At 40.4% G+C, this 25093-nt stretch overlaps 1 protein-coding gene across 4 annotated transcripts in view; it reads right to left on the bottom strand.

Annotated features, from left to right (window-relative positions):
- Prdm5 (PR/SET domain 5) overlaps positions 1–21898 on the bottom strand; it is a 153008-nt gene extending 131110 nt beyond the window's left edge. For 2 of the 4 annotated variants that reach the window (XR_007595435.1, XM_050162316.1), the window contains exons 1-2: positions 21615–21898; positions 9054–9137 (exon numbers count right to left, since the gene is read on the bottom strand). Coding sequence is in view for 3 of the 4 variants with exons in the window: in XM_050162316.1 (XP_050018273.1) it covers positions 9054–9137; positions 21615–21707 (177 nt within the window). In the remaining variant the exon portion in view is untranslated. The remainder of the gene's footprint in view (positions 1–9053; positions 9138–21614) is intronic. The other 2 variants (XM_050162314.1, XM_050162315.1) reach the window with 2 other exon arrangements.
- Between the last annotated feature and the right edge of the window lie 3195 nt (positions 21899–25093).

Below are 25093 nucleotides of genomic sequence, written 5' to 3'. Positions count from 1 at the left end.
AAAACATTCTTTTATCGAAAAACTAAAACACATTGGGAAACTGGTACTGAGTCAAGTTCCCAACAGCAGAGCAGCTGTAACCAGAAGACACAGTCAATGAAAAGAAGATACAAATAAAATGTCTTCTTCAATATTCAACCAGGCAGCTTCTTTACAGACTAAATTTCAGTAAAATCCTCTCTTCATGAACAAGGAAAGATGTCTACAACATGAGCAAGCAATGAGGCAATCAACAAGTTGTGTTTTTAAATGCTGAATCACATTTTCTAAAAATGCTAAATAACAAGCACAGATTATATATTTATTTGATGTCTTTATTAAATATTAAATATGAAATAAATGTTTATTCAAGGATATTTACATTTTAGATCTACTATGCAAAGACCTAAGAGTAATATAGCTAGACAACAGAAAATGTCATCTCTTTGGGATTGGAAACGGAGTCCATCCCATCATCCCATCTCTGTCCAAGTGCCCTCTCTAATTAAGTACATCACTGTATGGCTGTTAGCCCTGTTGCTATGTTCAAATGCCCTGCCAAAAGCAACTTACAGGAGAACTTACAAGAGGAAGAGCTGTTTTGGCTCTCAGTTCAAGGTTCCAGACCATCATGGTAGGGAAGTCCGAGCAACAGGAACCTGAGACAAGTGAGTACATCACGTCCACTGTCAAGAAGCGAGAAATGAGTTTGTCCCCTCTCTTCCCCTGCATTGCAGGACCAGGACCAGGCAATAATACCACTTACGATTAGGATGAGTTTTCCCATCTCTATTAAGGGGATGTGGGAAGGATAGGACAGGCTATGAGTCTAAAATTTTAACAGAGATGATAATAAGAAGCAGTGTTCATCTTCCAAAACACAGGTCAGAGACATTCAAAGCAACTAACTTGCTTGCTTAGACAGAGCCAGAATGTTGGTGGCTTTGCATTTAACAGTATTGGTGTGTTGTCTCATCCCTAAAGTCAATGAAAGTACCTCCTAAAACTACCAAACCATTTCATGCATAACAAGACATTTTTAAAAAAGGATCCTCCTCACTGTTCTTCTGGGCAAGTATGCCCACTTGTTTTCTGTTGTTTTGTTTTGTTTGGATTTTTTCTTTTTGCTTGTTTGTTTTTCTTTGTTTTTACATAATTTTAAAACTTGCTGAATTAATATTGAAATCTTGTTGCAAATCTCATCCTTTGAACAACATAACTTTAAAAGTCACACAGCCACTACGGAGGCAGCTAAGAATGTCCTTTGTCTGAATGCCCATGCTCTAAAGAATGTTCTCTCCCTTATCCTAATGAGCTATCTGACGCTTCCCTCTGTCTTGAAATTCTTTTCTGAAGTGTTGTCAAGGGTCTGGCTTTCCCTGAGTGTAGATCCTGAAGAGTAAGGATGCAATAGCAGACCATCTTCCCTTCTCTTGCTGTCCTCCATCAAGTTATAGCCTGTGACTGAGTCTCTGGGAAGATGGTAAGGAAACACACTGAAAATTCTCTCTGCAGGCTTATTTCTTGCTACAAGTGGTTCTAAGAACAAAATGTAAGAAATAGTACAGCATTCGCACTGTGAGCCGGGGGCTCAGTCACATGTTCTAAGGAAACTTTTCTGGAGCCACATACTTCAAAGTTATTACCTACTCATCAATAATGTAGAGATTTTCCTCTTCATCTGGCTCCTCTGTGTTCCTCATAGAGCAAAACCAACCGCAGAGAGAAGAGACTAAGTAGGGACCACCCTCATTGTGAGAGGTGCTAACTAGAGGCTGAAAATAAGTTCCAAAAGCAGTCTATACTGTTATTAATAGGAAACCCATCAGTTATACCATGGGGCTTACATCTCCAGGTGAGCACCATTATTCCAAAACAATGCGATAACTATAGCAAGTCAGTAATCTGTACAAAAAAACATTCATGAACCTCAAATATTTGAACAAGAATATTTTGAAAACACTATTTACTCAATAGTTATAATAAAATAATACTGACTCTTTTCTGCAGACTAAAATAAGTAAAATTAAACCAGTTTAACATGCTGCATTTTATAATATATGGGTGGTAGGGACAGTAATTATTAATGACTCTTGCAATTCCAATGACCTTGGGCTTAAGAAAAGAAAGGTTTTCCTCACTGCTCCTTTAAGCAATGGATTTAGAAAAATAAGAGAATGTCAAATTTTAAGTGTCCTTACTGGAAGGCTGATTTTTCTAAAAACAAAACAAAAAAACAGTGACCCACGGGTAACTAACAGTGAAAATTCTCCACTTCTGCCTTCATTTTGTCAGCACTGTCCTGTGTTCCTTCGTGCCATGAAAAGTACTAGTGTGCCTGCCTACCTAACCTGTCTCTCCTTTTCACTTAAGGCTGAAGGCACAGTGTCGTAAATCCATAGTCATCTTTGATGCAAGGAACAGAACACCCCAAGGTGATAACAGCCATCTAATGTAGGCAGACTACATGCTGGAGCAGAACATAGAAACAGATGGGTACTCTCAGAGACGACATGATTGACAGTTTAACAGTTTAAGGGACCACCTTGCAATGACCTAAGCTGAGACAATGATGGGCAAAAGTACACCATGACCATGACTGCTAACTATGGATATTTCTTGCTCCTGCACCTATTCTTCCTCTGTCTAAGTCTAAAGTTCATATCAGTAAAAGGAGGATGAACTAGTGGTCATGGGACATTTACACCACATTCTTCACAACATGGTGATGAAATATTCTTCCTCTCTTTTCATCATTACTCGTTACTTCTCTGCCATCAGTATCTAGGAATGTGAGGCCATCCTAGCACAGTGGGACTGCAGGCAGGAAGCAGGATTTCTCCTCCTCTATCTACTCAGTTTCCCACAGGCAAAGCGGATTGCTTCATAGCACTTTGTACATAATTGTTTTATAGCTGGATTGATTCTTTATAAGAGATTGGTACTTTTTCAAAATTCAAGTTTAAGGTCTATTTGCTTTGTTTCTAATGTTCCGTGAATTGACACATTTATTAAGTATGATGATATAATAACAAAAAAATTAATCTGAATCTAAGTAAAAGATGATGGGGGAGTCTTCTGTTTTGTGTTAATTTCATTGGTTAAATAGAGAGACTACCTTTTGATAGGACAGCAGCTTAGATAGGTGGAGTAAACAGAAGAGGATGCTGGGAGAAAGAAGCCAAGTCAGTCAGTTGCCATGATTCTCTGACCCCAGACGGATGTAGGCTAGAATCCTGCCTGGTAAGACACCATCTCATGGTTCTATTCAGATTATTAGAAATGGGTTAATCGAGATGTAAGAGCTAGCCAATAAGAGGTTATAACTAATGGGCCAGGCAGTGTTTAAAAGAATACAGTTACCGTGTAATTATTTTGGGGCATAAGCTAGCCATGCGGGAGCCGGGGCAGCCAGAATGCAGCCCACTGCAGCTCATACAACAAAAAGAGATTTTTTTTTCCTATAAAATAACACTCAGAATGTGCATATCTCACTTGACTCTTTCTTTCTCGCCTGATTCTGGTAAAATCTGGACATAAGCTTTTGATTGGGTACACAATGAAAGTATTCCTTCCCTAGAGGGCCCACCCAAGGTTACAGACCAAGGTTACATCTGTTCTGTGCATAAGGAATCACCACTAGACATTCAACTGTATCGTAAGTGGTTCGGAAGGCTGGGGGGCAAACATGAGCAGAGTGTGAGTGGGCCACAGAGAAAAGAGGGACATGTGGAGCCTTGTGTGATCTCAGCACAGATGCAAACCTCGAGAGTAAATGGTGCTGGAAACGCCAAAGCAAGATATAAAGCTTTAAGGACTCAACAGAAGCATTTTGACACCAAACTCCTGCAGGCACGGCCAGATGTCCTTTGGAAAGGGAGGGAAAACCCCAAAGCCAGCATATCTGAGCTATTGGAAAGACAAACACTGTGGATGCTACAAAGTTTGCTTCAGAACATATGCATAACGCTCAAGGGCAAGAGGAAGTGAAATACACAAACTCTGTCGAGGTATGTGCTAGAGAGAGGGACTGAACTGTGGTATGAAGTATCTAAAATTGTATCATAGAAATGAATGATGGAGATTTAAAACAGCACTACCAAGAGCTTTGGCAATAGCACATGATGTGTTTTAGTCTTAAGGATGAGTCTAAGAAAATAAAATGAAAGGAAATATAGTCATAACTCTAAGCCACCTGGCAAAAGAACCCCTAATTAAGTGCAGGATAGGCTACAATGCAGACAACTGGGCATAGACCGCCAAACTGTTCAAGGGAAACATCTGTGGTCAAGCATTGGCTGTAACCCCAGGTCTGACAGCTGGCCTAAAGCCCAAGGAAAGCAACATTCTTCTGGGGATACACTTTACTTAAATGCAAAAATCAGAAGCCTTCAATAAGCATTAAGGACAGAAAGAAGTTCAAATCCTGGTAGCCATTACAGCAAAAGGCTGAAATTCTAGGAAATGCTCAGAAGCAGTGGGCATCTTAAATCCCAAGTTGTATCCCAAGAGGGAAGAAGAGCTCCCAGCAATGCCAGCATTCCCCATGGCTCACAAAATCTGTTTACTTACTTACTGTGCATGCTGCTAGAAACTGATATGTGTCAGTAGGCAAAATGAGTAATGCCTCCAATGCTTCGATATAAAATGACCACCAGGGGCATCTTCCTTGTCCATGAGCACCATAAGCACAATAAAATATAAACTGAGAAAGAACTGTGTCTCATGCTATCTTGTTAGGGTATTATTTCTAGATACTCTCACCAGAACCTGGTTCATAGGTCATAGCTACAACATAAGTAGGATGGATCATCTAGGAGCAGCATGGTGGCTACAGGAAGCAGAATAAATATTAGACATATTTTCAATAACTGGCTGATTTCACCCGCTGGGAAGGTTATTCTTTTATCTCCCTTTGAGAATAATCAAGGATTCCAGAACAGACTCAGTAAAAGGTCTAGTCGTTCTTCTTTCTCTCTGCTCTGTCTGGATGCTGGCATTGTCAACTCTGAAGGAGTAAAAGTCTCTGTCAAGTGTAACTCTAGGTTCTGATGCAGCTCACGCACCGTAATCATGGAAAGGATTACACTAGGGAGAGCAGGGAAGCTATGAGGTTCAAAAGGTGTTCTCTGCTTATGTTTCTGTCTGGTTGTTTACATGTTTTTGTTTTTAATGTTCCCTCAGAAGATCTATCACTGACAAAAATTCCTCCTTCTGCCAACAGCACAACTGGAAAAGTAGGAACTAGCTGGCAAACCAAATGAATACCAGGTGAGGACAAGCAAAAGAGAGAAGGGGAGGGGAGGAGAGAAGGAAGAGTAGGGGAGAAGAAGAGAAAGTGGGAGAGAAGGAAATGGGAGGGAAAAGGAAAGGGAGTAGCCTCAACAGAAGCAGCATACATAAGTATATAATGCCATTCTCAGAAGCCATGTGTTATTAATCTCAGTGTCAGGTATGGGATATCTCCATAGAAATTATTGGCCAGAAAAATCCCATGGTATCCTAAAGTAAGACCTACTAGTACCATTCTTCTAAGCTGACCATCAGAACTGATCAGTAAGAGTCTGCTGATGAAAACACATGCTCTTGGTTACAAAACAGTAAAACGATGCTGGAACTATACTAGAAGCTTCCTCCCTGCTGGTTAGCTTTCATAGTGCCAGCAGTTGCTATGCTGGCAGCTTGAGGAGAAAAGTCAGCAATGGTTTTTCCCACTTTGGACATAGCATGATGTAATATCCACTTTCCCAGCAAACTGTGCCTACTGGTGTAATAGTGGCACACTGCTATGGAGATAACCAGTTGATTGTTGATTGAATCAGCTGTCTGCTCCACTGGAAGGAATTCATGCCCAGTACTGGGGATCTGATCAGAGACTGATATTTGGGGTCACAGGCACTAGAGATGAAATTACTACATTAGTAGACTAAATGGACATGTTGTCAAGATCCTTTCTAGATATTAATGTTTAAGGCCCACACTAGCACTGCTTTGTCTTAATCAATGACGCTTGTATTTCCAGTGAACAGCAGTTAATGCAGACATTTGTGATTGATCAAGGCAGGGCTAAAAACAAGTGACTGGAGAATTCTCGGCCTTAAATGAAACACCCAAGTCAGTTCTTAAGGCACATTGTAGAAGAAGGGGTCGAAAGAATACAGTCAATGGGAAGTGGGCAATGAAGCTCTGTCTTAAGGGCATGGCAAGGCTGTGGCAATCACAAATGCACAGCAGCTATTGTTGCCTGCACAGAGTTGACACAAGACAGTCCATCAATATCCAGTCATAGATGAAGGAGGGGCACAAGGGCCCATGCCTGTCTAGGAGAGCTGATAGTAGGTGAGGACTGCTGGGCAAGAGAAGTCAGTGTCTCAGTGATATGACCAGTGGTGAGCTATTCTCACACCCATGGATAACTCCAAGGCCCATTCCTTCTCAGGCAGTCACGGTTATACTCAAAAAGATTAGGAAGTAGGATGGAAACTTGGAGAGAGGGAGAAGGGAGAGTGGAGTTGTAAGGGGATAAGAGAGCTGACAGATAGGTATGACCAGAATATATTATATAAAATGTAAAACTCTCAACAAATAAATTAATAATGACACAGGGAGAAGGGGGAGAAAAGAAGGGAAGAGAAGGATGTGGAGAGGACTAAGTTCAATTTCCCTGGGAGAACCTGAAGCAACCAGTGCTTTATTCTTTACACCTTCCAAACTGTACCTCATTCAAAGCATTAACTACAAAGTAAAATAAAGATCATATATCAGCCACCAAGTGACTCTTAACATCAACAACAAAATACATCAAATTCTGTGAGTGGCAGAGTAAGAACACTGGGGATACTAGTGTGTGAAATCAAAATAGTAAAGACACCAAAGAGTCATAGGAATCAATGATCTGCTGCCAAAACATCACATATAATGGAGAAACAAAGCCCTATGCTTACTTTCTCAAAATTTCCTTTCCAGAGAAAAATTACAGTCACTATCTGTTTCACAATGTGCCGACTGTGTAGAACACTGGTTTCGCCACAAAAATTTCCAGACAACAAATAGCAAAAGCCATTACCAACTTGTTAAATATTACCATTTTTAAGAATTTATAGGCTTTTCCTGGGTGGTAGTCTGGGGCACCTTTGTCACATATCATTTAATTTCTGAAAATCTTATGGCAAAAGAATGAACTGCCTATGGAAACATGGTGGAAACCATAAAAACATCTTAGGTTCCTAAAAATAAGCAATTAAAACAGTCTGCTAAATAAGCACAGCATCAATAACATTTTCCACTTGGATTACAGTACAGGCCACTCCTAGTTTCTGCTCTTGACTCTTGTGATAAAGAAAACTTTTAGAATTCTTTTTCTCACAACTGCAATGTCACCAACACTGTCAGTAATAGTAGGATGCTTCTATGTATGTTTTGATTGCAGACAACATGTTATGATGGATTTATATGTCAACAGCTAAGTTGTAGTACTACATGAATGAACCAAAGACTAACCCTGATATTCTGTACATTAAGTTCACTTTAAATCAAAGAGATTACCCATCATAATATGTGAGATTCTAACTGGACTGGTCCGTGGCTTTAAGAGAATGATGGCAAGTTTCCAAAAGCACACTGCCTTAGACAAATCAGCTTTCATCTGAGTTTCCATCCTGTTGTGTCACCTTCTGTGTTAGTTACTTTTCTATTGTGATGCAACATAATGATCAAGGAAAATGACAGAAAGAAGGGTCTGGGATAGAGGGGCTTATAGTTCCAGAGGGAAAGAGTGCATCATGGCAGGGAATCTTGACAGCAGATGGCAGACATAGTAACAGAAACCACTAAGATCTCACATCTTGTACAACAAGCTGGAAGTAGAGAGAAAACTGGAAATAGTACATGGCTTTTGAAACCTTAAATTCCACTATAAGTAACAGACTTCCTTCAGGAGGACACACCTCCTAAGCCTTCCCAAACAGTGGCACCAACCTAAAACCAAGTATCCAAACATCTGCTCCAATGGGGGTCATTCTCATTTAAATCACAGCACTGCACATTTCAGATTCTCACAACTGCATGATTTAAACCTTGAAATAAATCTTTTTATGTGCTCCAAGGCAGCCTTGGATGCATGAAACCCTATCTCAAATGCAAACCAATACAAAACAAAAACACATTTTTTTTGACTTACAACCTCTATCTTTCAACCCATCTACACAAGCTTCAGCTCTTGCCCACCTAATAGAATACTTGCTGCTGAGGTCTTCGAATTTCCCTTTCGACTATCTCCAAGCCTCTGTTTCCCTAGTTCTAATCCGTAGGTCCTTCTTCTAATCAATACAAGCCAAAAAGTAATTGAAACTAGGATAAGAAATTTGCATAATAAATAAGATACACTCCCATATGCAAATCCCACAGAAAAGAAACTTTATATGGTTAAAGCAGTTTACAACACCCTAGTTCCTACATGTACACTCCAAAGTTAAGTATAGCTTAAGTGTGAAGTGTGCATTGAACAAGGAATGCAAAGTTACTTCTATATCAGTAGAACTGCAATCGGGAAATAAAGGTTAAAAAAAAAAAGCACAATTTCATTTACAAAAATCCAGGTCTAAATTCAGTGCATGTTCACTTTGAAATCCAAACATTCTTTACCATTTTGGGGAGACAATAGTTAAATTTCAGAGTTCTAAAAGAATTGTGTAGAAGACTATTGCAGCAGTCTAACGTTTTTAATGTTGACCGTTATGAAGACGGTCTGGCAAGATGACGCCACAGCCCATGCTGCTCTGCCAAGGGTCAGATTGTTTATCACCACCTTTAACTCCAGCTCCAGAGGATCTAACACCCTCTTCTGGACTCTACAACCTCCTGCACTCACGTGTCCACACACACAAACATACACACACACACACACACACACACACAGTTTAAAAAAATAAATCATTAAAACAATAATGCAATAAGACATTTCAGGACATAAAACTAAACTGAGACCAATATTGATTCAATGGCCTTACTTCAGTATAATACCATAGTACCATACAAAGGGGAACAATCCCTGATGTTTAACAATCATACCTTACCTCCCACATCAGTCGATAGTCCATATTTTCATCCAAGTCTTCAGGCATTCGCTTCTCACCAGCAAAGGGTCCAAATTTTTCACCCTATGGAGCAAAAATTACATTGTAAAAGCATCAATGTAATAATCAGCTACTAAAATAAACCAATTTGTCACCTAGAATCTTTGTCATCCACCTCTTCACTTTATAAAATATTAACTATATAAACAAACTACAAAGCTAATACAAAATGTTTCTATGTTTTTTAAATACAGTTTAATCTGCTTTTGTCTAAAAGCTTCAACACACAACACAGAAGCCAACATAAAAGGGTTAAACCGCTCTGCTTTCAAATTCTGACATCTGAAGATCATACTCTATGCGTCTATCTTCCTCACAGCCTTTAGCAGGGGTTAAAATGAAAAGCACGAGTGTTGCCTAACTTGAGAGACAAGCCCACCAGCCAGAATATCACCTAGTTTCCATAAAAATCATAAATCATCCTATTTTGCACAAGAAATAAACATGCCTACCATTCTCAGAGGAAGGCTGTTCATAAATAAAATTTAAATTTGCCTGTCAATCTTTGCAGCAGCTTGGTTGTCATACTTGGAGAAGGTAGTATCAAAATTTGTTCTTTGAAGCCTACTGCATGAGAATCATTAGCTTAGTTGTTACAAATGCTGAGTCCTACACTTTGTTAAAACCTGTCTCTGGAAATCAAATGTAGAGGACAGAATTCTGATGGATACCCTGATGAGAAGCACAAGTAGAGGCCTTATAAACCATAAGAAAAAATCAAGTGTATAACATGAAGTCCTTATCTGTCACCTGTGTGGCATAGACTCTGCAGTGTATCAGCTGTGAGGTGTAGACTGTGAGGTGCAAACTCTGAGTGCACCGACTATGAGGTGTAGACTCTGAGTGTACTGACTGTGAGGTGTAGACTCTGAGTGTACCTACTGTGAGGTGTGGATTATGAGTGTAACGACTGTGAGGTGTAGACTCTGAGTGTACCAACTGTAAGGTGTAGACTCTGGGTGTACCAACTGTAAGGTGTAGACTCTGGGTGTACCAACTGTAAGGTGTAGACTCTGGGTATACTGAATGTGAGGTGTAGAGTCTGGGTACACCAACAGTGAGGTGTAGATTGTGAGGTGCAGACTCTGAGTGCACCGACTGTGAGGTGCAGACTGAGTGTACCAACGGTGAGGTACCAACTGTGAGGTGTAGATTCTGAGTGCACCAACTGTGAGGTGAAGACTCTGAGTGTACTGACTGTGAGGTGTAAACTCTGAGTGTACCGACTGTAAAGGTGTAGACTCTGGGTGTACTGACTGTGAGGTATAGACTCTTGAGTGTACCGACTGTGAGGTGTAGACTCTAAGTGTACCAACTGTGAGGTGTGGACTCTGGGTGTACCGACTGTGAGGTATAGACTCTGGGTGGAAGACTGTGAGGTACCAACTGTGTGGTGCAGACTCTGAGTGTACTTACTGACTGTGAGGTGTGGACTCTGAGTGTACCTACTGTGAGGTATAAACTCTGAATGTGCCAACTGTGAGGTGTAGACTCTAGGTGTAACGACTATGAGGTACAGACTCTGGGTGTACTGACTGTGAGGTGCAGACTCTGGGTGTACAACTGTGAGGTGCAGACTCTGGGTGTACTGACTGTGAGGTGTAGACTCTGGGTGTACTGATTGTGAGGTGTAGACTCTGGGTGTATGGACTGTGAGGTGTAGATTCTGAGTGTACCGACTGTGAGGTGTTGACCTTGCTGTGTCAGTTGTGAGGTATGGTCTGTAAATGTGTGGAAACTTATCAAGCCATATGTAATATTCAGGGACAATTATATTTGTTCATGTGTGTACATGTGTTTTAAGATGTAGTCTCATGTACCCCAAGATGGCCTCCAACTTTACATACCTGTTTATCCAGGTATGTGTGTGTGTGATAGAAGAGATACAACCATTGTAGTATTGAGGCAGACACTGAGAAGTGTTTTTACTAAAAAGTCCTGTTCCTCTCTTAGGTTTACAAGATAACTAAAACCATAAAGAAAGCCCAGCTTCCCTGTCTTTGCTTTGTGTTTGTACTCTCTTTGGCAGAAAGCATATAGGGATGCTATTGTCCTTAAATTTTGTCTCAACTCACTTTAAACATCAAGAAGAGCGAAGCCTGTCTCTGGATGAGGATGCACCTCAGGCATTAACAGACAAACAAGGTGACAGTCTAAAGAACTACCTTGCAGGACAGATTAGACCTAGAGAATAACAAACTTTAGGACCACACCTCACTAAGATGGTACCATTATGCATGTTTCCTGCCCTCTGTTTAAACCTAAACCCCATGGCAGCAGCCCCAGACAGCCTTGTGTCATTTACACCCTCTTATTCATTCCTCTTGCTAATGTGGCCCATCTTCTCTCTCTGCTTTTTCCCATTACCCCTCTGTAACTTGGTATGTTGTGGGTGGTAGGCCAAGTCCAGCTTTTTGGAGCTGGGAAGTAAGCTTTTCACCCTAAAAAATTATCCAGAAAGAGTATGTGGTCCCTGATCAGATCTTGGTTCACAAATAAGCAGTTATTAAAAATAAAATTAGAGACAACTGGAATAAAGTGAATATGGGCTGGTATCAAAAGGCATTTGGAGATTACTGTTTTGTCAAACAATAAAATAATATTTGAAGTACTGTGTATTATTTAGTTCATAAATAAACACGTATGTGAAGAAGATGTAAATTATAACTTCAGAACAAACCTGAAGTTGAAGCATGTATATCTGAAATAATGATAGTTTTTTTCACAGGAGTTTAAAGTCTCCTTTAGAACATGATTATGTCTCACTGTTAAAGTACTGTGCACAAATATGCTTTTATAATATAATTATGCCTCCAGTTCAATAGGAAGATCACCCAATCTTCTCTCCTTGTGAATGTAAGACAGAGTCTAAACGCCCCCTAAATCAGTTCACCTTACTATTAAAACTTTGACCTTGTTATGAATATTAATGTAACCAGGTTTAAAAAAAAAAACCTACCTGGGTGAGAGAACTAATAACCTAAATGAAGACATCCTATCCTGTGGGACTACCTCAGAAGTTCTTAATTGAATTGAAGTTAAACTGCAAAGTCTATCCAATGGCTCCATTATTATCTCTTTCTCCCCACCTGGAATCTAGGCACAACTACTATTCACAATTGCTATTGTAGGCATCAGGGGAAAAAATGCTATGATGTCCATAACTCTTCATTCTGCACCGTAAGTGTATCATATAAAATACTAGTGAAAGGAGCAGTACAGAGTTGTGAATAAGGGATGGTGGAGGTACACAGAGATGATACACAGATACACAGACAGGCATAGATATAGGCATAAGTATAGAGAAATATCACAGCAGAAAGCAGTGTATTTTTTTTTCTGCTCCCCTTTCTTACATACTTGATTTTCTCAGCAAAGCACCTGTATTAGCATCTACAAGCAACGTGTAACAGTAACGTCGAAAAGAACCAGCATGAGGCTAACAAGAGTTGGAAAGAACCAGAACCAGCATGAGGCTAACAAGCAAGAAGACAGGTAGTAAGAAGGCCTGTACCAGTCACTGAAAACTAAAGAGTTAGGAAAAGAACTTCAAAGTCAGACATGATGTGCAATAAAGTCCACGGAGGCCAAAGAGTTGACTGATGGGACTCAACAGCCTACTGCCACCTGCAGAACGGACAAAAACTGTCTAAATGAACAAGATTCACTTGCTAGAGAGAGTGAAATCAAACTGAAAAAAATAAGGCCAAAGTCAGGGTGTTAAGAAAAGAAAGGCAAACCAACTTTTCCTCAGATGGAACCCACAGCTGCAGAAATACTAAGGGCTAGAGATACAGCTAGTGAGTGAGGACCTATTTTGTATGCTTGAAGGCCTGCCCCATCCCACACAGCAAACAAGAAAACTAATTATAATAAATAAAAAGATTATGCATGGATTTTCTAATGAAACTTAAAGACATTGAAATACAGAAACTCAAAAGACTTTTTTAATAAAAACTTACTTGAATGAGGATTGGTTTGTAGTGTAGGTGCATGTATGTATGCACCTTCCTATGTGTGGGGGATACCTGTGTGAGAGTACATACATGTGTGTGCATGTCTGTGGCCAGAGGTTGACAATGGGTGTCTTCCTCAACTGTTTTCCACTTTATTTAGTGAAGGTCTCTCAGGGAATCCAGAGCTCACCGATTTGTCTAGTCCCACTGCCTGCTTGCTCCATGGACCCCTATCCCCAGTCTCCCAGACTCTGGATGACAAGTGAATGGCAAAGTCCCCAGCTTTTGTATGCAGGCATTGAAGATCCAAATTCTACTTTTCTAGTACTTTGTCCATTCATCCATCTCCCCATCACCATTAATGAAAACGTTTAATAATTAAAAAAACATTATTTCACAATTGGATATTTTTAGAAAGTGTATTGAAACATGGGGAGAAAGAGGAATCAAATTAAAGACGTATCTCAAAGGAAAACAAAGAGGTGAGATTAAGATTTCTGGAGAATAGTTCAAGGGCAGCTCCAATCTATATAGTTCAGAGGATATTTAAAAAGTAGGTTGGAAGACAGTAATTGGGAAGCCAGTTTCGAAAGCTGAAGATAAATCAGCCTCTGTAAATCAAATGGTCTCATTCATTACCACACCAAGTGACTTCAGAGGTACTGTCATGCTAGGCAACCTCAGCACTCACTCTTGTATCATGAAATCAGAGTCACCTCCATACTAGGTAAGGTGATGTCAGAGGAATTCATTTGTATTAGGTGAACTTGGAGGCACTCACTTCTATGTTAAATGACATCAGAGTCACACCTCTTTTGCTAGGTGACGTAAGAGTAATTCACTCCGGGCAAAGTGGCATCAGAGCCTAGACAAACTCTAATAAACTCTCTGAACTTTAGAGATAAATCAATAGAGCTGGCAAGATTTCCAGCAGCTAAATTAGGATGTTATCTGTAAAACACAAAGCACCAACCAATATAAACAATCAAATGAGACCTTGAGAAAATGTTCACTAAATATAAAAACAAACAAAAAACATTGAAAGTCATTTAAACAATTCAAGGTATAAGGAGAGAAACTTTCATACACAGATTCAAACAGAATATTGCATACCTGGTTTAATAAGAAAAACCACAAAAGTCCATTGATTAAAATGAACCAGGATAAATACTCTGGAACTTAGAGCTGGAATAGCAGTTGAGCACTGGGATTAGAGACGGACACCCTCTAGTAATGGAGAACGATGGTGATACTAGAGTAATGCATACAGTAGTGGCCTGCCTCATGAGGTTTTTTCTGAAACCCCTTGACTGGAGGCCATTTCTGATATTTTAGTAAAGAATATGAATGCTCTCTGTCCATGCCCTGAAAACCTGCCCAGGGTTAAATCTGAAAGGACTAATTATTTGGTGGGGGGCATATCAAGACAGTATGCTAATTAGTCGGTGGCATAATTATTACTGGTCATGCTTATTCAAGTCTACAATGAAAAGATCAAGTAGAGAAGAAGAATACCAAATAGAGCTTAGAGAGAAAAAAATAGCCCTAAGAAGATTTATGGTGCCCACTGCATGTGCTGGAAAAGAGGCTGTAGTTGTTAAAAGAGATTAGGACCATTGAGGAGAGACTTGCTCTACATTAGAAGGGAAAGATGGCCTCAGGTCAAGACCCCATCCAATTGAGTCTCTAATTGGTGAAAGGGAAAGGACTAAATGGTTGCTTATTCCCAGAAAGCAACTGCTTCAACATATCACAGCTACTGCTAACAAGGCTTAAGGGGAGGGCTAGTGTCTACCCCACACAGGCAACCCAGCATGGCATGGTTATCTATGAAGAAATGGCTTTGGGGATATACAAAAGCAAGAGTAAGAAGTCAGGGATTGCTGGGAAGTGGTGGCGCACTCCTTTAATCCCAGCACTTGGGAGGCAGAGGCAGGCGGATCTCTGTGAGTTTGAGACCAGCCTGGTCTACAAGAGCTAGTTCCAGGACAGCCTCCAAAACCACAGAGAAACCCTGTCTCGGAAAAGCAAAAAAAAAAAAAAAAAAAAAAAAAAAAAAAAAAAAAAAAAAAAAAAAAGTCAGGGATTCTACCTCTGTGGTTTCAAAGAGCTGCTAAGACTAGGTGATGTATAACAAGGGTAAAACCACTTCAAGAAGGTCCTGAGAACACAGGGGGCCCTAAGATGCCATTGCATAAAGGCATGAAGGTTAAGCCTGAGTTTCCATAGAGATAACATGTTGTCAATGATAGAGCCATAAGATATCTACCAAGAGCTACACACAGGGAGTGGAACCAGCCCAAAAAGAGATGTATATTGCAGGCAGCAGAGCTGGAGGGGATGGAGCCATCTAACCCCTTTGAAACTGAAGTCTTAGACAGTGGAGCTACAGGATTTGGTGTTTGCTCTGCTGCATTTTGGTCTTGTTTTGGTCCAGTGTTATCTCATTATACTCTAATTATTCTTTTTTATAATAGGAACTTATATTCTCTGATATTGTTTGTTGGACATATGTAACTTTTTTTTTTTATTTAGCAGGTATCCACACTTAAGAAGATGTTTTGAGATTCAGAAGAAACTTGAGGCTTTGTGCTTGTTGAACAATATCGAGACTGTTAATAATATACGAAATCTAACAATTAGTTAAATGCATTTTGCATCATGAGATGGGCATGAGCCTATATGGCCAGGGAGTGGAATGTGATAGTTTGAATTAAAAATATCACCTATAGGCTTGGTATTTGAACACAAGGTCTCCAGCTAGTGGCACTGTTTGAGGAAGTGTCAGAACCTATAAAAGGTGTAGATATGCTGTAGAAAGTACATGACTAGGGGTAGGTTTTGAGAATATATAGTCTTATTCCACTTCCAGTTTACTTTCTCTGCTTTCTGTGTGTGTCTCTAAGTCTCCTCCTCGGGTTGCCTGCCACCATTATGGACTCTATCTTTGGAACTGTAGGCCAAAATAAATTCTTTCTATTTTGTTCATGATGTTTTATCCTCAAAACAAAGAAAAACCAAAACTATAAATATCAATCACAAATGTTTATTTTTACTGTTTAAAATATAATTGGTGAGCCAAAGGAAAAAAATGTAACTGTAAAGTTTACATATAAAATAAAATATATGACAAAATAAAGATGGGGGAAGGAAGTGTGAGTATATGTTTTATCTTGATGCGTGACATGCCCCAGTTATCTAACAGGCATCCTAAATACAAACTTGAGGTTGAGCATCTGCTGCTCCACAACCATCCACCTCTTCAAACTTGATCCACACAAACTCCCTATGTCAGTTACTGACTAAAAATTCAATCCTTTTAGGATTTCAGGCTAAGACCCTGGAAACTGCCTTGATCATTCTTGTTCTCTGACATTCTACCATGCCCCGTCCCCTCTGCCTTCAAATTTGACACTTAGTCTGAACCTCATTGCCTTCCATGAATCACAGAAAGAAAATCCTAGGAAGTCTCTGTTTACACAGTTTTTCCATAACAGACTATGCTTAATGCTGTAGTCAGAGTAATCCTTGATACACATGACCCACCTCTGTAGGTCTCCAAAATGACCAGATTAATGCCAGTCTTCAGTTGCACAAAATGCTCTAGGAAATATGATTCTCCTCCAAGTACCCTCCCTTTGTTAAGCCTTCCATCCTGGAGGTGTTTTAAGACTTACCGCTGGCTCAGTCCTGAAATGCCTACTGGTCTCCTTGGAAACCAATGGGCAAAGCAAGCCTGCCTGTCTCAGGACTTTGGACTGGCTTGCTCCCTTGGCCAGAATGTTCTTCTCCTGGAAATATATTTGGCTGTTTTCCTATCATCCTTCAAAACATTGCTCAAATCTCACTTTAGTTGAAATTACTAGGCTACCTAATTCCTATCATTTTTCACTTATGTACCAGCCAACCACATCTAGCCCTACTGTTTTCTCTATAGTACTTACCAAGTTCTAACACAGTATACAATTTAACTACTAAATAACGCAAGCTCCACAAGAGCCAGAACAACCATTTTCTTTACTACTCTGGCTAAGTATCTAGTACAGCTCTCAGCCTATAGTGTGACTAGAGTGCTTGAATGGCTGTGTAGAATAAGGCATAAACAAATATTAATGCACAACTGCAATATGGAATTATTCAATCACCATAAAAGAGCTGTTCACAGTAGCCAAGTTATAGCATCAGCCTGGGTACCCATAAACAGATACACAGAAGAAAATGTCACATATTAGTTAATTAAGTAACTATACACATAACACACAATGGAGTTTCATTCAGTCATGCACATTTAAATTATGCAACCTGTAGGCAAATCGATGGAAGTGGAGACCATCGTGCTGCACAAAACAAGACAAACCCAGAAAGATGAGTATCACATGCTTTCTCTAATATGGCAAATATAGATTTAAAAAACTAAGACATTGAAGTAGAGGCAGATTTATTTGGGAAAATGAAAGAAGATCACTTGGGGAAGATGGGGGACTAGAAAGAGCCACGAGATTGAGTAAGGTCCAAGTATATGGTATCCAATGATGGGGAAAAAAACGCAATAAAACCCATTATTTTACACAATTAACATGGTCTAGTAAAAAAGACCACTGATGAAATAATTATATTAACAAAACTCAAAATAGCAAATTACCTACAGGGCTACTGCTGACCGAGAAATGTCCAGGACTGCACATATTCTCTTCCTATTTTTGTAAAATAATCTTTGTTTTTGAGTGTATTTGAGTGTGCATTTGTAAACTTAACATTTTATGATTACAGGGGAAAAAACACCTCTTCGATAGAAAGAGTATACATTGAGTATTCCTGATCTTAACTGTGAAAAGCCAAGTGTTCTAGTTTCCAGATTTGAGGGAAGGTTACTACGTAGCTACAGATATATAAACAGATAAATATATAAATAAGTTGAGGTAAAACCCAAATCTAAATAGAGAATTCATATGTTTCATATACACTTTACACATTGTCTGAAGATAATTTCATGCAACCATTAGTATGGCTTATATGTAGTATGTTCCATGTGTGGTATCATGCAGACTCAAAATGATACAATTTTGGAACATTTCAAATTTCACATTAGAAATGCCCCACTCATGTGTAGCAGGACCTGAGTTCAGATTCTGTGAACGTTAGTGTGGGACAGAGCTTTCCCCAGCATCAGTTCCATCACCTACAAAACAGGGTTTGCCACATGGCCTGAGTAAGGACTGAGAAAAGCATTCTTGACTGCAATCTCTGTCATTCACCCTCTATCTTCAGTGGTAAGGACAGTTCCTATTGCAACAGCTTCATAAATATTTCATTAGTTAAACTCTATTGAATTATAAAAAAACATTTAATTATTAGTAGCTGTTATCATCAAAAAAGCAAAATACAAAGTTTAGAAAATGTCAGTTTAAGTTGAGCTATGGTGTACCTTGAAAAATTGTAAGAGCAGTAAACGTAAGGCCTTGATGGGTCCCCATGGCGAGACCTGACTGTATTAACAGGGAGACAGTGTCACTGCAGTGATTCTATTTCCAGACCAGCGAGTTACCATCAGCCATCAGAAAATGAAATACACATCACCTGGCAGCGTTTCAGCCAGATAAAAATCCATTGGTCTTAAAGGGGTCACCTTCTAAAACTAATTAGCAAAATACATTATTACACAAAATCTAATCTTTCTATATGAACATGGGAATCATTCTTCTGGTTGCTTTTCTTTTCTCTTTGGGTTTTTTTGTTGTTGTTTTTGTTTGGTTGGTTAGTTTGGTTTTGATCATCATGTATTTTCTTCTAAACTGCACACTTTCAACTTTACTTTTTAAATTTTCATTCTATTTTTACAAACTGGGCATTAAAATTATTTTCATTAACATTTTTCATCAGAAAAAAAGTGTCTGACTTACGAAAAACAAGGAGTTGACAGCTGGTACAGTGGGAGGCATGGGAACCTGAGAGGCAGCTGTACATCTCTAGGCCTCAGGTGAGCTCACCTTTACCAGGATAATGTGTCGACTAGCTTGTGCTCACCTTTACCTGGGTAATGTGTCGACTAGCTTGTGCTCACCTTTACCAGGATAATGTACCAATTCGGGTGTGCTCACTTTTACCACAATAATGTGTCAACTAGAGCACTTATAACATTCTTTAAAATGTCATTGTTTGGAATGAATTAGTATCTACTCTTTCCTACTTCAAAACACAGTTTCTCTTCCCCAGGTTAAAGGAACACACCCAAGCTTTAATGTATAACTGTTAAATAATCAAGAATCAATGCTACCTGCAAACAAAGTAAAACACTGATCAGTACATTTGCAAGGGGTGTATCATTACAGGGCCAGGACATGATGAAACTCACTCCAATTAGTCATTATGAAGGAAGGAAATGCTTCACAAAGGGGTAAGTCTAGAGAAGTATGAGGTCCCTTTGCAAAAGGAATTCCAAATACATCGGTGGAATGTACAAATAAGACATTTCTTGAAAGATTTCCCTAAACCAATTCTGGACTCTAGTCTCTAAACTTTAAATCCACAGATAACTTGAATTTCAATTATGTTGTAAAACAGGCATATTACACAAGCACACCTGCTATAAAAGTATGATACAACGTCTATAATTGTCAACACATGATTCCACGTGGTAAATCCCAAAATCTGTTTAGAAGAACATGTGCATTTTTAAAGGCGGTCCTTAACACAGCTCCAATCATGGCTGTTACCTTCTCAGACCTCCTGAAATATGTGTAGTCAGGTAAGACTTACATGAGTGACTTGGAAAATAAAAGTTGAGACACAGTGAACCGGGAAAGGCATGTAAGAACATTCAGCCTGATCTTACAACTCAGCTAAAATCTGTTGGGTGGCTTCAGTTTTGTCCCCCATTTTTATGGGAGAAAAAAGCGGAAGTCGACTACAAGTCATCAGTGACCATTGTGATTAGATATCTTAGAATGACAACTCTGTCAAAAGTAGTCTAAATTATTGTAAGCAGTGTTCTGTGTGGTCAGCATGCAAAAAGTCTTTCACCTAGGTGAAAAGTCTGTGTTCAGTAAAAGTTCCATAAGCTGCATAAGATGAGTGCCTACCAATGCTGCCTCATTACGATTCAAGATATTCCATCTCACACCAAGCAGTACTCCACCAACACACAGAAAAATCAAAAGCAAAGGCACCATCCAACTACTGAAAAAGACCTGAGTAATAAAGACAAGGACTATGAAATAACTCTTACTTTTGAACAAATGATTTGTGTCCTACTGTTCATGAGCAAGAAAGGGTTCCTAATTGTAGTTATACCAGAAACCTTAAAGAAATGTCCACTTGGGTGTTTTTCAGGCTGTAAGACTAAAACAGAAGTAGCCTGTCAACAGTACAAGGGAGTCATTTGATGATGGGTGTATTTGGCTTTGAAGACTGTTGATTTTAACATTTGGTCATTTGGCGACATCTCTCCAACTCATTGCAAAATTAAGTGAAGTATTGACTCCTGTGTTTTGTGTGTTTACATTTGAACACCCTCCCAAACAGCCACCGATAAAATGTTAATATTTGTTTTGGTTTTTTCCATCGGACTCTGGAAACTTCTTGTGGGTCAGGCTGTGAACCCAGCACTGTCCACTAGTCTTTACTCTTAGTGTCAGAGGCGGAGACTGGGGTCTCCATAGGTATCCTCTGAACCTCTGTTTTCCTAAGTATCAAAGCAAAGCCTAGACAAGGGGGGAGAGGGGGTGGGAGGAGAAGCTGGGAAGGTGTCAGAGGCAGGGTTATAAGGCATGTTATTCCATAACAGAGTGTTCTAAAAAGACCGTACACTTTCTATTCAGAAACCATGGGTTTGAAGTCTAATGCATTAGCTCGGCAGGATGTCTAACTTTAGAAATCTGTTCACCTGTTAAATGAGCACCAAGAGTTGGCTCCAGAGTGTGCTGAGCTGGTAAAGACAAATGACACATATGGATAAAGTGCCAAGCATGGGCCCCGCTCATTGAACCTTGACCCTGCTTACTCTGGGTGCTTCTGTCCTGCCTCCTCTGGTTCGTTTCATACCTGCTAACCCACCATAGCTCAAGCCACCAAGTTCTAAGGTTGTAAGTCAAGATTCGGAGTGCTTAGTATCCTGTCTTCTACATGTCTGCAACATCTGTAGTGCGTCATCACACAGGGGCAGCAGCCTCCGCTTGCCCTAATTGCACGCCTCTGCAGCTCTGGAAGATGAACCAATGTCAAAAATAAAATTTAAAAATGCAAAGAAAATAGGCCGAAGATTCAGATTATCACCCCAGCATGGCAGTGCGAAAGTCCTCCTCTCTGAGATTCCTGGGCCTGTACTAAGCTCCAGGCTGCCCGGGCCCATCTGCACATGAAGTGAGGGGTAAGACCACACCAACTGTTATGAAGGCAGAGGCCGCCTGGCGCGGGGCTCCGGGAAACGGCGGCCCGGGCGAGCCTCACGCGGCAGCTGTGCAAGGCGACCAGAACGCCCGCTCCCTGTAGGCCCGCACTCCCCGCAGGCCCTGGGACGTGGCGCGGCCTGCGCGGGCCGCTCACCCACCTTGCGCACGCGGCGGGCCGTGTAGAGCCCCATCCCGTCCTGGACCCGGGACGACTTCAGGGCGAACCTGTCTGGTACGTACATGCCCAGCATCCTCCGCCGCTCGGCCCCGCGCCCCGGGCGCCGCACGTGGAGATGGGGTGCGGGCCAGGGGCGGCCGGGAGGAGGAAATGAGCTCTGCTCCCAGAATCCCCACCTCCCTGCTCCGCTCCCCGCGGCCTGGCCCCTCCTCGGCCCGGGCAGGCGCGGCCGGAGCGGCGGGGCGCCCGGGACACCGGGACATGCTGATTGGCCCAAAGTTGGCAGTGGCAGCTGGGAGCCCCAAACCCTAGGCACCCCCTCTCCCGCCCCGAGCCTCCCGCCCTGTGGATGAGACTGTGGCCACACCAGCCCTCCTCACACCATCTCTGCCTTTGGCAAGGGTGTCTGGAGTCTCCTCAAATACAGAACGAAATGGGCCTTGCGTCAGCCTTAGCATCTCCAAAATAGCCTTCTACTGACCACAACTGAGACCAGCCCTGAAGGTCTGGGAAACCTTTGAATCTTAGTGGTTGTGTGTTTGTGTCCAGAGCTGAACTAATAATGAGCAACCAAATAGTACGTTCTAGTTCAACTGAAAGTTGGCCATAAGTATTTAAGGGATGTTTATGGAGGGGTGTCCTCTGGAAAGTGATTATACTTTCTAAGACTTTAGACTGCAAAATCCTGTCACCAGAGTTATTCCAGTCAGAGCTTGGGCTCTTGCATCCCATTCAAGAAGACTGGGCTATCAATCCTTGATAGACCAGTTACCCTGATTATCTGTCAACTTGACACATGAGAGAAATGGGAAACTTAAATTGAGGAAATGTCCCCATCAGTTGGTCTGTTGGAAGTCTGTGGGACATTTTCTTGGTTAATGATTGGTGTAGGAGTTACCACCCCACTGTGAATGATGCTATCCCTGGGTCAGGTGATCCTGGGTTGTATCTTTTAAAAAATTCAAGCTGAACAAGCTACAAGGAGAAAGCAGTGTTTTGCTATGGTCACTGCTTCAGTCCCTGTTTCCAGGTTCCTGCCTTGAGTTCTTGCCCTGACTTTCTTCAGTAATGGGTAAAAATGGGAAACATAAGCCAAACAATCTTTTCCTTCCTAGTTTCTTTTGGTCAGAATGTTTTATCACAGTAATAGAAAGCAAAGCATAGTAGAACACCTATTAAAAGAGACAATGAAAGATTCTGTTCAATGTGACTATGCTAGGAAGAGGAATAAATAGAAACAATAGCTCCACTAAGTCCATATTCAGGATCCTGGCATAAATTTAAGCTTACATAAGAGGCAAGGAATATTTTAATAAACAGACTGGTCAAAGTGTGATTCCACGTACAGAACCGTCTAAAGCCATGTAGATACAATGCAGCATTGTCTTATTGGGTACGTAGCACAGAGGCAATTCGTTTAGAAATGTTATGTCAAATAAACACCATAGTTGAGTGCAGATGTTTTAGTGAAAACTCCATTAAAGGACACAACCATAGCCAATGACACATTCCTTATGGAACTAGGCAGTACAAGGCCTCTTTTGCCATTGGTTTCTTCTTGTGTTTGGCAGTTTGAAGTTTCAGGTACCAACTTATTACCAGACAGGGAAGTAGCTGATTCCATCACCATAGATAGTGCAAGGTCATAGCAGATTAATATTGCTGAAAGATCATTAACTATAATTTATCTTTGTTGTTTTTAGTTACAAATAAACACTGGGTGAGCACGTATATACCTATTGAGAACAATATTCTTTTGGGTTAGCCTCAGAGGTTGAGTTTAAGATAACAATATTTGTAAGTATCCTATGTTTTAATGAGTACTTCAAATGTACATAAAACACACAGAGATAGACACACTGGTAGGCAGAAAAACGACAGACAGACAGATGATATTTTCAATGCAGTTACCCCCACATGGCAGGATAATGCATACCATAGAAGCTAAGGACTATCTAAGAGAAGCACAGTGCTTCAGAAGGTAATGCCTCCATCCAAGTTGTTACTCAGTGGTGTCCAAGAGACATCCAAAACAGTATAGGCTATTGGCATTGCTCTTGATCACCTACCAAAACATGAAGTTGACACCCTATTGCTGGAGATAGCACACATTTTGGTTACACATTTGAAAGAATCAAGGGAGTGGACTGCGTATAAGATCCTAAGGACCAGAACAACTACTTACGATAGTTTCTTATGGACAGAACAACAATATTATTCCCATGAACTCTCAACAGTATGGATGCCTGCACAGGATGTACAAAAACTATATCAGTCAACTCACATCAAGGACCCAGTCCTAAATGAGGTTCCACAGGCAGTCAATACTGCTATGTGAGAGAGAACCATGTTTAGCTTTTGTTTTTGTTCCTTTTGTTGGTGGTGTTGTATTTCAGGGACAAGACTGAAATCCTAAACTCACACAAATAGCTCAACAATAGTAGATAATTATATACATAGAAGAAGAGGCTATTAATTAGAGAGGGGACAGTGGAGGAGTTGGAGGAGGAAGGGGAAGGATGATTCAAATTCAGCTTACATTAGCATGAAAGCCACAAAATATATTTTCACTTATGTAATAATGTTTTAAATTATTTTTATTTATTCTTTGATAACTTCATACATGTATATATACACTCATTCAGGAGCACCCACAGCTAGTCCAGCAACCAATCAGATGGCAACCTCACCCCAGCCCCATAAAAATCATACCACAGAACTGTAGTGACAAACACCTATTGCCTAGAACACTAATAGCAAATAGACCTATAGCAAATACACATCACTGATATAGTATATTATATGATCTAGTAAAAAAATCATAACACCCATTAAAAATCAAAGCACGCCATACATATCCAACACAGTAGCACACGTCCATATACAGAATAAAAGTCTTTATAGGGGGAAAAAGAATAAAGAATGAGAAAGACAACTGGAATCCTAAATGCAGAGATATCAATCCAGGTACACAGAAATACAAAATATCAAAGAGTGATGCAAACTAGTGATTCTTCAGTAACAAAAACCCCAAGGAGAAAATCTACAAACCTCCTGGGAATAAATCTTAAGGAAGTTCAGCAAGTGACAAGAGAATATAGACAATGAAATTTGGAAGAGAGTTCAAGACCAGAGTGAGAAGTCCATCAGAGATGAAAGTTTTTGTGGGGGTGGCAAAAAGGGAAGCTAAGAAAACTCACTGCCACTATGCCAGCATTAAGGAAATGTCTAAGTGAATTCTATGTCTAGCCTAACTATATAATGCATACATGAAGTTCAACTTATGAAGGCGTAAGTCACGAACAAGGCCACACCAGTTTGGAGTTATGATTAATAGGGTGTTATTTATTTAAAGGGGAAAACTTACAGATCACCGTCCCAGACAACAGCCATCTGCACAACCAGGAAGGGAGTCTAGTCTCCGGCGGAGCAGGAAGTGAAGAGAGCGAGCAGAGGAAA

Source organism: Alexandromys fortis, unplaced genomic scaffold, assembly GCF_014885135.2.
Source record: "Alexandromys fortis isolate MF-2015 unplaced genomic scaffold, M_Fortis_MF-2015_v1.1 scaffold_117, whole genome shotgun sequence".
In the NCBI taxonomy this organism is placed as follows: Eukaryota; Metazoa; Chordata; class Mammalia; order Rodentia; family Cricetidae; genus Alexandromys; species Alexandromys fortis.
This window is presented reverse-complemented; position numbering and strand designations above follow the sequence as displayed.